Here is a 15,146-nt window from a genome sequence, read left to right on the forward strand (position 1 = left end):
CCTAGTCGAAGACATACCGATTTTAACACAGTTACACCGCTAGAGAGCACTGGAAAAAAAACGTTGCGCGTCGACGGCGCCGGAAAAAAGGGAACTGACGTCATCACGCCGACGTGGGCTTCTTATGGCTCCGGTGACGTCGAATGGAGTCGCGAGCGGAGCCGATGCATTATGACGTCGCCCACGTCGACGTGGAGTGCTGGGAAAGAAAAGTTCCGTGGAATGCTGGCGCAGGGGATATTCACAAGGTGAGGAATCCACTGGCAGATGTATCTATCAGAAGCAGATGGCTGAATTATGCAGAACACATATCTAAAGTAACGCATGCTACAATCACAGTATTTTCCAAGGATACTGAAGGTTAAGTTGGATGATTTAATAGGATTCAAAAACGCCTAAATAAAGAAAATGCTTAGAGTTCACTACATAGTTAATTAAAACTTAAAAATACCTTACCCTTTTAAAGTGAGTAGCTGACTGAACTTTCCTTACTGGCTGCATCAGAGCATCGCGTACAATAATGCTTATGTCCGCACCAGAATAGCCTTCTGTTAGCTGACCGAGAGTTTGATAGTCAGATTCGTGCAAGGAGTTTGGTGTTGACCCAAGGTGAAGTTTGAACATAGCAGAACGAGCATGTGCTTCAGGCAAGGGGATGTAAATACGCTTCTCAAACCTTTAAAAGATAACAAAGCAACCTTTAGAAGACTAATTTATTTTTCACATCATTTCATTCAAGAAATTCAAAAATTGTGCTTTTACTTTAATAACTGTACCACTTTTGTTTTCAGAAAAGATGGAAAATGATTGCAATTGCACGAAGAAAAGCAGGAATGGAGTTCAGCAAAAAATGTTTTACTTACCTTTGGTAATAATCTTTCTGGTGGATACTATCTACCTGCAGATTACTCACCTTTGAATATCCCATCTGCCAGACTGAATCTGGAAACTCCCGATTTAGTTCTCCGGTGTCAGTAGGGGACACTGGCTCCATCTCTACGACAGAAGGAGGGTCATGGTGGCATGGTTGAAGCCATACAGCATCCACCCAGTGCCCCGAGATCAATTTTTAACCACGTTTCTCAAGCCAGGGAGGACAATCAAGTCTACATCACAAATAGCTGTAGTGCAACACACTTAAGAGGCATCCTTTTACAGGGCCTGAGAATTTCCTTCTAAAAAGGGGAGCTGGGGTGGGATCAGTGAGGAGTCTGCAGGCAGAGTATCAACTGGAAAGATTGTTACTGAAGGGAAGAACTTTCTTCTGATGGATACTTCTATCTGCAGAAGCCTCACCTCTGAATAGAATCCAAAGCAATGTTTCCTGTAGGTGAGTCAAACTTAAGGAGGAGCGATTGGGGTGAACCATCTGGTCTCCGAATTTCGTGAGAAGATCTGGTCTGCATGTGATGCGAACGGTCCAACCTGTAGAGAAGGTCCGTAAATCATACGCGACATGGCCACTCCAGAGAAATCAAGATAATTTTGTCCCTCGGGTAAGACAGTTTGATGAGAACTGACGGGATCAGGGGGATCGGAGGAAAGTTGTAGAGAATTTTGCCAGACCAGTAGATCCATAGGACATTCCCCGGTGTCCATGGTTGGAAGACCCTCAAGGCAAAGCCTGGGCATTTTTTTGTTTTCTGCTGTGGTGAATAAGTTAATGTGCGGAGAGCCCCGATATTCAGAAAATGTTTTGCACAACATTGTCGTCAGTGCTTAATTTGTATAATAATAAGTGCCAGGGCCCTGACCAGGAGGCCATTGCAGCTTGCATCACCCTGGTCATCGCTGCCAAAACAGCTACCAACCATCTCTCTTGCCTGCAAGTGCAACAGTTCAGATTATTCCAGGTACCCAAAGCTAAAGGAATGGTTGGGGAGGCAGGTATTAGTCATTTTTAATATGTATTAAACAACCGTTGTTCTGCTCATCCCTAAATTAGATAAACAGAGTCACCATGTGGCAGACTGTCCTAAGCATGGTGTTGACAATTAAATGCCGGTGCTGAGCATTGGAAACCAATTATGTGCCAGAGCTGAGCAGCGGGAACCACCGGCTCAAATTAAGCACTGTTTGTCATGAAGAATTCATTTGTGGTTTTCTTGAAGGACTCTTCTTAGGGAGTCTGCTTGAACATTTTGCGAGTTGAATCTGAAGGACCAATTAAAACAAGGAAATCCTGCAGCACTGAGATTGTGAAGTGACTATCACTCCTCACCTTCGAATCCACACAACATTTTCTTGTGGAGGTGTGGAGGGAAGACAGAGTTGAGGTTTTATAAAGCTCCAGCATTAGTACACCTCCAGCCTAAGTCGCAGTGCAAGAATTTGCACTGGTGGAAAGGGCCCAGACTCTCTCAGGCCATTTTGTATTCATCAGAATGTAGCAGATCTTGATGCACAGCATATAATCAAGCAGGAAAGTGTGGTTTAGACTAAACAACAAGCTCATGGTCCTGGTGAGACAGTCTGCTTTGTCCAGGCCTTCCCTGATTACTGGGAACAGCAACCAGCCCAGGCAGATTGCAGCTCGACCAGCCCTGGGAGCGTAGGAGGGGGGGGGGGGGGGGTTGATGATGCGAGGGGAAGTATCATGCTCATCCTAGACCACTTCTGTAAAAAGGTCCGTGAGGAGTTCTAGTATATTAGGGGTCACCAATAGTGCTATGTCCCAAAGGTTGAGCAAGTAGTGCCCCAAAAGGCAGCAGCATTTACTGAGTACAATACTAGGTGCCTGCTGAAAAGGTCTGCATTCCCACACCGTCCAGATTTTTTTAACTCCTTCAGGAGGGGAGTAGGGAACCCTCCTGGGTCAACTTAGTAGTGGAGAAGGGTTGGGCCACCAAACTCTCTGGAGAAAGATGAATGGATATGAAGTCCGGGTCTCCAGAATCTGGCCTGTAGCGTTGTGCTACTGTCTGGTTTACCAACAGGTATAATGATTACTAGGATCATGTTTTTTTACTGCCTCAATAAGATCATTAAAGGGAAGAAGGGGCCCCACAGTGGTGGCATTTGACTACAGGACATTAGTCAAGATGTTTGGCCTATACTCCACTGAAGGTAGGGGGTAGTTTCAACTCTTCAACACTCCATGGAAAGAAGCTGGAACTGCAGATGCTGGACCAGGGACAGAGTCAATCTTAATGTCAGGTGGCTTATTCAGTCCTCTGACATTCTGAAGGGCCAGCAAATTAGAAGAATCAGAGGAGAGTAAAGGATCATGGTCATCTGTGTTCCCTGGGCCGCCTAGGGACTGCTGAACAGAGTTTGACCCACTGAGATTATGTTTAGTGTACCAATATTGCCTGTAGGGACTAGCTCCTTCTCACAGAAACTATCTCCTCTAAGGCTGTCAGCCTCTCTTCTACATCTCATTCTCTTCACAGGGTGTAAGAGTGGGACATGAAGATTTGGGGGGTGAGGAGGGGAGACTGTGCTGGAGGACCCAGGGGTGCTGCAGACAGCAGCAGTGCGGGCAGCTCTGACAAGGAGCCTGGGATGGGGCTGCAGCCAGGTGACACTGGAAGGAATCTATACAGCCCTGAAAGCTGGATTCCCAGTGGGTCCCATGGGGCAAACAGATGCACCAGAGGTGACTGGCACTCTCCTGGACAGGTCCAGCTGAGCCTGGAGGGGGAAGGCTGGATCTGTATCCAGAATCATGAACCCTGGGTACACCTGTATCTGTATCACCCTTTGTGTTGGAGGCAGCAGCACCGGGTCAGGTAGAGCTGAAGAAGCCAAAGGGGACACCACCAATAATTTCAGTTCTGGGTAGGAGGCGTAATGGCAAAGTCCGAGTAGGTGACGTATCCGAGGATTTTGACCTTCAGGGTGATAAGTGCTTATTCTTTTTTTTGTAAGGCATTCAAAAGATGGATTCAACGAGTTTAGCCACTGACAATTGTTCGGGTTCTTTTTCCAAACTATTGTTTTTCACCCAAAGTGCCTGACTTGTGCAAATCAGTACTGACCTTGCTTTTCATGGTAACCGCCCATTCCAAACTGCCAAGCAAGGTACCCTCCGTAAAGTACCACAACCCTAGACCAATTTAGACCATGTTATGACTCATCAGTGAGGAACAGCCTGTGGCAGAGCGAGCCACTTCTGGGCATACCCATAGTCACTTAGATTGCTACATAATGCACAAAAAGATGATGGGAGGAAAGTCTTCAATAGCCCAACCAATGGCAATTGCTCGGGGTAGCATTCCAACACATCGTTTTTCACTCATTGGGCTATGCTAGACAAAGATGCATTATGCAAATCACTACTGCCTCTGCTCCAAAATGGAACATTCCGTATTTTTATGACATCTCCACTTTTTACTCAAAGACTTGGAAGACAGGGAAGAACGAGAATATGAACTGGATCTCGTTCTGGCTCAAACCCTAACCTCGATCATCTTCGACCCCCTACAGTCTCATAGACCATAGAGATCTTGGATTCCCTCTGATGGTCTTGGGGTTCAATCATCAATCGAATTTATTTCGCATTTAGAATACAATGTATAAAAGTACATAGAATAAAATTCACTTCGCCGTATAAACATTAAGAAATATTTTTTTAAATGTACTATGCAGACCAGGTATGATTGAACTAAGTAAAAATATGTTGTTTAAAAAACAGAATTATTTGATTTAAGTAAATAATAAGATTCTCTCCAAACAAGTAGCATTGATTTATTCTAGAACAAAAATACCTATAATGCATTATATCAGCCACCTTGAATTAAAAATTTCCATTTAAAAATGAATCATAAAAACAGATTTTAGCAAAAATTAGTCATAAAATTTATCAACTAGCGATCTTATTTAAAAACTAGATAAAAATCTAATAAATGCCATACATATTGTTCATAAACTCTTAAGGTTAATCTTTGCACTAAATTCATCTAGCTAACCCCCTGTTTAAATTGTTAATGCATTTTGGATCCCTCGAGTTTCAGTGACTTAAACATTACCCGCTTTCTCACCGGGTGCCAGTGAAGTAACGGAAGAGATTGGGAGACCGACTGATGTTTTGGTAACCCTAGAAGCAGTGTGGCCCCTGCGTTTTGGACCATTTGGAACAACTGAGAACCCAACACTTTTAATCAGTGAGGCTAAAGGAGTGATGTATAGATTAAAAAGGGTTGGACTCAGTGCCAAGCCTTGTGGCACACCACAGGGTTGAGTGAAGGATGTTGAACTGTGGCCATTAGATTCCACGAATTGCCTTGGTCGGTGAGAAAACATGTAAGTAGCTCAGGGGCTGTGCCCCTAACACCTCATTCGAACAGACGCTTGATAAGGAGTTTGTGATTAACGGTGTTGAACGCTGCCGAAAGATCTAACAAGATTAAGGCAACGTTCGCTCCCTTCTCCAAGGTGGTTCTGAGATACCTGGAAGCTGTAAACAGGGCTGGCTCAGTGCTGTGTTGGCTTCAGAAGCAAAAGTGGGAGGTATCAAGCAGCTTATGATCCTAGTTAAACAGAGAGAGCTCGGTGTTCATGGCTTTCTCTACCATCGTGGCCGGGAAAGAAAGCCGCAAGGTTGGCTAGTGGTTGTTAGGATTAACAGCGTCAAGGTTCGGCTACTTTTGGGGGATGGAGAATTAATGCAATCTTCCATTTTTTGTGGAAGTAACCAAGAAGGAACATTTTATTGAAAATCAATAAGAGGTGGCCAGGGACAGTGGTAGGGGTAACTGTAGTATTCTAGGCGGACATGGATCAAGTGGCAATCCTGATATGATCTGTTTAAACCGATCTATTACTTGGCCAATAGTGAGGGGGGAGAAAGCGGAAAAAGAAGCATTCAAAGACTGAAGCGGCTCTGATAACTCGACCGCCAAGTTAACTGCTACTCTAGTGCAGGTCCCTGATTGGGAGCCTCCAGAAAGCGCCAACTGAAAATTGTTGGTCAGACAGGCCTCCTCGGTGCTTTGGTTTGCAGCAAAGACATAACAAATGGCCTCTACTTTGTCTTTAAAGAATGTGGCAAGTTTGTTGCACATAGAGGCATCTGTGTTGGCGTTTTTAGCCGGCAAAGGACTGCCGAGTTTGACCACTGTAGAAAAAAGCTCTTTGGCAGTATTAATAGCTAAACTAATTTTTTTTACAAAGAAGAAAACAAGTTACTTACCTGTAACTTTGGTTCTCCAGTATTGGAAACTTTCCTAGATTCTCAAGCTTGTATCATTGTCCGTCGTCAGAATGGGAGTCCCCGGTATACATAAAATAGCAATAGAAACCATTACCAAAACAGAAACTAGGCTTAGGCCCATTCTCGTTTTGCAACCTATCCACTTCTTGTTGTAAAATAGACCAAATAAAGTGAACAATCAATCAGATTAGCCTCACCCCTTAGAACCCTCCTGAGAGAAGCTCAGAACCTCAGATTTTCATAGCTGTTGTGTAACCCCACCACTGAAGGTACCAGAGGCTGAGCTTTCCCAGGGGAGGAGGGTGGGTCGCATGGGAATCTATGAAAGTTTCCAATACTGGAGAACCAAAGTTACAGGTAAGTAACAGTATTAAAACTTTCATAGATTACCATGCTTGTATCAGAGTAGCTATCAGTTATCAGCACATTTTTGGAACCATGAACATTATAAAATCAAGTGCAAAAAACTGTTGATGGACAGAATGCAGAACAATGTCATGCATTCACCCCAGTACAGAGATCTGGGCCTAAATCCATCGTTTTTTTGCTCACCATGCCATTCCAGTTTGGACCCAGCCATATGCAAATCAGTCTTGAACCTGTGCCCCATGGGAACAGTCCAGCCCGAACTGCCAGACCAGGTCCTCCCTGGACTGGAAACAAGCATCCTAGGATCGGTTTCGGGGTTTCACCCCTCTTCAGCCAGAATAGCTTGATTCCAGTGGCATGGAGAGCACGGAACTCCCGTCTGAGCATACCCGTCCCAGTCGGGGTGACAAATGCAAAAAGAACTGAGGGGTGAAACCCCGAAACCGGTCCTAGGATGCTTGTTTCCGGTCCAAGGAGGACCTGGCTTGGCAGTTCGGGCTGGACTGTTCCGATGAGGCACAGGGTCAAGACTGATTTGCATATAGCCAGGTCTAAACTGGGATGGCATGGTGAGCAAAATTATGATGGATTTAACCCAGATCTCTTCACTGGGGGTGAATGTTTTGATTTGTTCTGCATTCCGTCTATCAATTGTGTGTCTTTTGCTTTCTCGCCCCAAGTGCGCCAGGTATGCTCAGACGCGAGTCCTGGGCTCACTGTGCCACTGGAATCAAGCTATCCTGGCTGGAGAGGGGTGAAACCCCGAAACCGATCCTAGGATGCTTGTTTGAGGTCCAGGGAGGACCTGGCTTGGCAGTTCGGGCTGGACTGTTCCCATGAGCCACAGGGTCAAGACTGATTTGCATATAGCCAGGTCTAAACTGGGGTGGCATGGTGAGCAAAAGAATGATGGATTTAACCAAGATCTCTTGACTGGGGGTGAATGTTTTGATTTGTTCTGCATTCCGTCCATCAATTGTGTGTCTTTTGCTCTCATTATAAAATCAAGAACAAAGCAATAGCACATGCATTATAATGACAATTTCAATGGTCAATCAACATTCTTAGAGACCATAGAAAATAGAGACATTAGGTACAAAAATGTGAAAGAACTGAAAAAACAGTAACATGGAAGGAGGGATGAAAGGGAAAGCTCACTGCTACTGAAAGAGGTTCCTCAGGACTGCCTGGCCGACTGCTGTGTCACTCTCCGTTGCAGAATCCAGGCAGTAATGCCTTGTAAACGTATAAGTACTGCTCCAGGTCGCTACCCTGAAGATCTCTGGATAGGAACTCCGGCAAAGAGGGCTGTCGAAGAAGAAATCACCCTCGTGGAGTGAGCACGGACCCGCCCTTCCAGGGGCTTACCCGCTGCTCTGTGACAATACTGGATAGCGCTGGTAATCCAACGAGCAATCCCCTGCTTGAAAAGGGGAAACCCCTTACGAGGACCATTAAAAGACACAAATAGCTGAGGAGATTTCCTGAAGTCCTTAGTACGCTAGAGATAGAATTTCAAGCACCTCTGAATGTCCATGAGTGGAGTGCCTTTTCTGCCCGAGTAGTAGGATGAGGGAAAAAAGTTTTGAGCATGACCGGCTTATTCAAATGAAAGTCTGAAGGCACTTCCGGTATGAACTTTGGGTTGGTGCGCAGAATCACTGTACCCTTTTTAAACTGGAGAAAAGGTTCCTGAATGGTGAGAGCCTGCAATTCACCCACTCTTCTAGCCGAAGTCAAGGCCAGTAGAAGAGCTACCTTCCATGAGAGAAATTTGAAATCCACCCGGTGAATAGGTTCGAAGGGATCCTTCATAAGCTGGGTAAGAACCCAGTTAAGGTACCAAAGAGGAGGCGGAGGCTTGACAAGCGGGAAGACTCTGAAAAGTCCCTTGAGAAACTGTTTAATTATCCTTGCCGACCAGAGAGAAGGACCGGAGGATGTGCGTCTGAAGCCAGAGATGGCGGCAAGATGCACCTTGATGGAAGAGTGAGCCAGCCCCGATTTTGCTATTGAAAGAATATAAATAAGAACTACAGAAGAGAATGGATGGACACCATTTTGCTGGCACCAAATGCAGAAATGCTTCCACTTCAGCTTGTAAGTCTTGTTAATACTTGGGGCTCGTGCCTGAGAGAGCACCTCCCTGCATTCTGTGCAAAGGGTCAAGTAAAGAAATTCTCGCTGCTCAGGAGCCATGCAGACATTCTGCAGAGATTGCGGATCTGGATGCCATACTTGGCCCTGGGACATGGTCCGTAGCGAAGGAATCGGCTGCAGCGGAAGTGGAAGGTCCAGGGAGAGGAGATGCAGCTCTGTGAAACAAAACTGTCAGGCCACGCAGGAGCTATCAAAATCATCTTGCACTGTTCCGCTTTGAGCTTCCTGAGAAGCCTGGAGATGAGAGGAATGGGGGGTAAAGCGTAAACAAACGTGCCTGACCAGGCCATCGAAAGCGCATTCCCCAATGATCCCCGATGGTGCAGCCTGCTTGCGTAATATCGGCATTTCTTGTTCTCTGGCGTTGCAAAGAGGTCTATGGAAGGCCTGCCCCATAGGCGAAAAACCTCTTCCAGCGTGTACTGGTCCAGTTCCCATTCAGGTCTGCTGTCTTGTTGAGAACACCTGGAAAGTGCTCGGCTTTGAGCGATATCCTTTGCTGGATAGCCCATTCTCAAATTGTCTGAGCCTCTTGCGACAACAGATGAGATCTGGTGCCGCCTTCCTTTTTTATATAATGCATAGCCGTCATGTTGTCTGTTCGTATTAGAACTGCAGACTACTGTATTCGCGGAAGAAAAGTCAGTAAGGCTAAGCGAATCGCTCTGAGTTCCAGCAGATTGGTATGTAGAAGATGATGTTGGGGCAGCCAACGGCCGCTTACATGAAGGTCTTGCAAGACTGCTCCCCAGCACTCTAGCGAGGAGTCTGTAGTAATTATCTGAGGAGCAGGAGTGATCCTGAAGGAGAGACTCTGAGAAATGTTTTCCTCGTTCGTCCACCATGATGTGGCATTTCTCATGGGCATGGTAACAAAGACTTTGTCTTCGAAAGATCCGTCAACTTGGCGCCACTGCAAGTCCAACTCCTCATCTATACTTGACTTCCATCACGTAACTCTGACCTTTAACAACCAATCATTCACTAATAACTATCCTATGACCTCCGACTCCATGACCTCCACACTTTCTATATCTCCTATGGTACTGTCATCACCCTTAATTCCTTCCATTCTAACCCTCAACTGATTAGCCTTGAAAAAGCCCACGGTCAATGGACCACTAGGGTGAAACACATGTCGGCTATCTTTCAATAGTGCGTTTCTCTTTTTCACGAAAAAAGTCTAATAAAAACCAAGAACGAATAACATAAGAAGACGCTTGACAATTTATCCGGACTCACTTTGACATATTAAGAGGGCACAATCCTCCATCCTTCTATATACCTATTTCCACAATGGCTCTTGGGTGTAGCCATTTATGAGGAATGTGCCACCTATAAACTATGGGCATTTAAAGCTGTAGCACCAGAAATCCAGAGACTTCCACCCACACAGCTACTCATTCCTCCTAGAGAGGACGCATCCGCAACCTGTAGTGAGGAATCAGAGGAATGCAGGAGGAAATGGACCCTAGGAGAGACTTGTAGAGGTGAACTGAAAGTGACTGGCTTTTTAACATCAGACAGGCCACAGCCATTAGCTTTTCCTGCCTCTCCCAGGTGGTTAAAGCTTTGTCGCTGGACGTGTCCAGAATGGCTCCCAGAAATCTGGCTGTTCTGGACGGACAGAGGGTCGATTTTTCCAAGTTGAGAGTCAGCCCGAGATTGTCGAAAAGGCGTGTGCATGCCACGACTGATTGATTGTTCTGCTGCCTGTTTTGTAGAAGCTTTCAGCAATCCGTTGTACAGGTAAGGGAAGACATGATGGTGTTGTTTGGTAGAAAAGCATCCACCTAAGCTAATACCTTTGTAAAGATCCGTGGAGCAGACCGGAGTCCAAAAGGTAGGACCTTGAACTGAAAGTGGCTCTTGGCTACTGTGAAGCGAAGGAACCTCCTGTGGGCAGGATGAATGGGTACGTGAAAGTAAGCATCCTCTAGTTTCAATGTGGCCATGTAATCTCCTTAATTGAGAAGACAAAGAATGTCCTGCAGAGAAACCATGCAAAATGATTGTTTGATGAGATAGGTGTTAAACTCCCTCAGATCTAGAATAGGGCACCACTTTTCTATAGTCTTCTGGACTAGGAAGAACCGGGAGTAGAAACCTTCTCCCCGCTGAGAGAGAGGGACCGGTTCTATCACTCCTTTGAGGAGAATTTGATGAACTTACAACTGTAGAAGGCGTAGATGTTTTGATGCAGTGGCGCGAGGGGGCTTGGAAGGTGGTGTTTGGACAAATTCCAAAGTATGGCCGCATAGAATGATCTTCAGCACCCAATGGTCCGATGTTATTTGCTGCCAGTTGAGGAGGTAATTTGCTGCCTCCCACTGATGTCACAGGAGGAGACGGGACAGTAGTCAGAGCCAGCAAGCCGCTATTGACGCTTAGAGGCGCCCCTCCCCTGGTGTCCTCGTCTTACTCTGCTGATCGATCGAGAGAAAGAGGAGGATTGGTTTTGCTGCTAGTTGTAGTTCGGCCGGTAGGTTTGTGACTGCAAACCATACGAGGAATACCGCTGCTGTTGGTATTCTCCTCTGTATGTGGTGTTACCTCTCCCTCTGGCTCCTCGGAAGGGAACCTTGCGATACTACAGAGTCCCTAAGGATTTTGCGGTTTCCATGTCCTTTTTAATACCCTGGAGTGTATCATCCACATGTTTCCCAAGGAGCGCTTCCCCAAAGGGAAGATCCAAGATCTTGTTTTGGACCTCAGGACGGAACCACGTAGCCCGCAACCAGCCTTGCTGACGAAGGACAGCAGCGCCAGCCAGGGAGCGGAAAGCAGTTGTTGCAATGTCCATTGCACAGTCAGTGACTTCCGCAGATGTTATCTCGCCCTCTTGAAGAATCTTTTTAGCTTCCTTCTTCCCATCTTCCGGCAACTGGTCCAGATAGGGGGAAAGGTCGCACCACATTTGGCGATCGTAGCGACCAAGTATAGCTAAGGCGTTCGCAGCCCTGATCAACAGGCTGGACATGGAGGAAAATCTCTTGCCCGCATTATCAAGGCGTCTGCCCTCTTTATCCGGAGGAGTCGTGAGGGGAGAATAAGGATTCCTGGACTTCCCCAGGGCAGCTTGAGAGATGACAGAGTCCGGTTTAGGCTGGCTGACCAAACAGGCCGGGCTATCATCTGGAGCCATATATTTTCTCACCAGGCGAGGTAGTACCGGAATGACCGTGGCCGGATATTGCATCACTTTTAATCCTTCATCCCAGATGTGAACAATAGGTATTGATCGGACCGACTTCTTGTAAGGCTCCTTAAAGTCATAAAGGAAACACTAAGACTGCACCATGGACATGGGCAGTTGGAATCTCTTAGCCGCTCACTCCATCAAATTATGGAAACCCCTATGTCCGCAGGAGGGGAATCAACAGCTGCTGGCGAAGGAGAAGCCGGATCAGGAATGACGGTCATTCCATTCTGTGTCTGGATCCGGTATGTCAACGTTGCCCTGGTCCTCATCAGAGGTGTCATCCTGAACAAGAGGCACGATAGGTGGTGCATCCTGGGCCATAGGTATCAGCTGAGGCTGTGGCAATTGAGGGGTAGCAGGACAGAAGGAAGTGGCTCCACACCTGAAGCCAGAGGCTGCGTTGCAAATCTCTTCCTATAGTCCAGAAGCACAGACTGCAAGTCCGCTAGTAGGGAGGAAGGCATAGAAACCATCTCCTGTTGGTAGTCCTCCCGATAGTCTGAGGAAGGATCATAGTGCTGTTTCTCCACGTATTACACGTCAGAATCTGTATCCTGACACTTGACATGTAACTAAGAAGGGCTGTCCGCATAGCCAAACGGACCATCATTCTCCTCAGAACCCTCTTCTTCAAGGAGGTGAGCAGGAGGTAGAGGAGTCACCCTCCTGGGGGAAGTAATCGGAGGTGTAATCTGGCACTTTCTGACCGAAATAGAATTTTTTTCCATCGTCGACGAGGTCGCCGACGGGGCAGTCTACGACATGAGAATCGTCGAAGAAACGGACGTTGTCGACGCAGTCGTCGTTGAGACAGTCACCACAGCCGTCGTAGTCGACGTGTAAGCCGTCGTCGCCATCGTCATAGTCGTCGACATCATCGTCGACACAATCGCCGACGACATAGCCACCACCGGCGTCAAAATCGCCGACGAAGAGCCCTGAAGCGCCAGCGTCGGAGACTATGAAATCACAGTCGACGGAGGCAAAAGTAGAAGGAGAAGACTGTACCTTAGAAGATGGTGGAGGACATGGCTGGATTTCCTCTCAGACATAACTCCTATCACTCCTTTCGATAGTCCTTCCCTCTCCTTTACACCTCGGTGAGGAGATTCGCCAGGACTACGCCTTTTAGAACAATGAGAGGTCTTTTTTAAGGCCTTATCAGGACGTTCTTCAGAAGGCAAAGGAGACACTTTACCCCTTTATAAAGACTTTCTGGAAGTTGAAGCAGAAGATCCCTCCTCACTGTCACTGGATACAGGCTCCTTTCTTGACTTGAGTTTCTGGAGCCAGGTTAGCAGACGCCCTTCACGGTCTCGCAGAGTCTTCGTGGAAAAAGTGCGGCATATTTTACAGTCGGTTGCCTTATGGTCTGGGTACAGACAGTAAATACAATCTTTGTGTCTGTCCTCTACATATAACCTCTTCTTAGCACAGATGGCACAGGCTTTAAAGAGGGCTTTCTTCTCCTTATCAGACATCTTGATACGAAGTCCAAGCAGGTTTTGAAGAAAAAACAGGTGAAAAAAACTCTAGAATTCAGGTCAACAGGAAAAAACTGAGCAGAGCTCAGTGGAGACTCCCTTGCACAACGTGCGGTAGAAAATCTGAGGCTCTGAGCTTCTCTCAGGAGGGTTCTAAGGGGTGAGGCTGATCTGATTGGTTGTTCACTTTATTTGGTCTCTTTTACAAAAAGAAGTGGATAGGTTGCAAAACAAGAATGGGCCTAGGCCTAGTTTCTGTTTTGGTAATGGTTTCTATTGCTATTTTATGTACGGGGGACTCCCATTCTGACGGGGAATGATACAAGCATGGGAATCTCTGAAAGTTCCAATACTGGAGTAAATTAGATTTAGCTTTAATCAAGAGTTTTTTGTAGAGCAGCAGCTCTGCTTTATACGTGACTTTGTCCTCTATGCTGTGGTTAGACCTCAACTTCCTCTCGGACCGTCTACAAGATTGTTTTGGAAATCTAAGCTCTTCATCGAACCAGGGCTCAGACGGTGTAAATCGATTTTTGTTTCCGCATTTAGAGGGCGCTACACCATCAATGGCTGAACTGATCCATTGGTGGTAGTCATCTATAGCTGAGTCAAGATCAGAAGATACTAATATAATCAATCGAATTAAGGTCTTGGAAAGTTGGCCTTCCGATAGTTTATGCCAAGGACGATAACAGTAGGTGAGTGGGGCCGTGGGCTCTTCCGAAGTGTGACTCACTAATTTAAGTTGAAACATCACTGCCTTGTGGTCTGACCACGTAAGTGGTAGTGGTGAGGTTACCTGAATAAAAGGGAAGTCCAAAAAGATGTCATCTAGAGTATGACCCCCAGAGTGCGTGGGGTCAAGAACTAATTGAGACCGGCCTAAAAGAGATAAAGAAGCAATGAGGTCACGGATGTCGGGGTCCTGTTTGTTCTCCAAATGAAAGTTGAAATCACCAAGATTAGTGAAATCAGTGGAGTTGGTTTTGATATCCCGTGGCGTACTATCTAGGTTTAAGAAAAGATTTAAAGGGTTAGGGGGTCTATAGATCGGGGCACCACTGAAAGTATAGTGGTTTGAAAGACCAATTTTAAAAACCAAGGCTTCTGAATTACAGTATTAATTTGCTTTTGTGTGGACCTTTTTTTTTTTTTTTTTTTTTAAACTTCCCTTGGCTGAACGCATTTGCAATACTTCTACTAAAGCTGTTTGCAATGTTTAAGCCACATTCAGTGTCAAGATAAGATCTCTTCCCATGGAAAAGGCAGACAGCTTCTGACAGTATGCTGGAATGCTTTCTTTTTATTACTTAGTTGTGTAAAGCAGATACGTTAGCCTTAAAACGTTTGTGGCATTCCCTATGCACGCTTCAGTACCTTTCTTTGCACTTTGTAGGCATTATCAAATTGATTTTGTTAAACTTAATCTATTTGATCATTATGATCAAATTCTAAATGTTGTAATAAACATTTCATGTTAAAAATAAAGTCAATATACAAGAGCTATGCTATTTTTTACAACTAAACAGGCAGCCACAAGCGCAGTTTACCTTGGAGACAACAGGGTCATGATTTGAATGGTGCAGCAAGTGCAGTAGCACCGGGCCCAAAAGTTGTCAGAACTCCTCTAAAGACATAATATTGCTATATTTTACTACTAAACAGGCAGTCACAATTGCAGTTACCTTGCAGTGAAAGTGGCTTGATTAAAATGGTGCAGCAGATGCAGTGGCACTGGAGTCAAAAGTTTCCATAACTTCACTAAACACCAAATATT

General features: G+C 45.8%; 1 protein-coding gene across 1 annotated transcript in view; it reads right to left on the reverse strand.

The window, feature by feature from the left end:
• Positions 1 to 15,146, reverse strand: part of VPS4B (vacuolar protein sorting 4 homolog B) — a 300,050-nt gene that overhangs the window by 13,612 nt on the left and 271,292 nt on the right. Inside the window, exon 9 of the mRNA XM_085606937.1 lies at positions 457 to 676. Within this exon, the coding sequence (XP_085463063.1) occupies positions 457 to 676 (220 nt within the window). The remainder of the gene's footprint in view (positions 1 to 456; positions 677 to 15,146) is intronic.

The sequence above is a fragment of the Triturus cristatus genome, chromosome 5_2, assembly GCF_964204655.1.
Source record: "Triturus cristatus chromosome 5_2, aTriCri1.1, whole genome shotgun sequence".
Taxonomy (NCBI): Eukaryota; Metazoa; Chordata; class Amphibia; order Caudata; family Salamandridae; genus Triturus; species Triturus cristatus.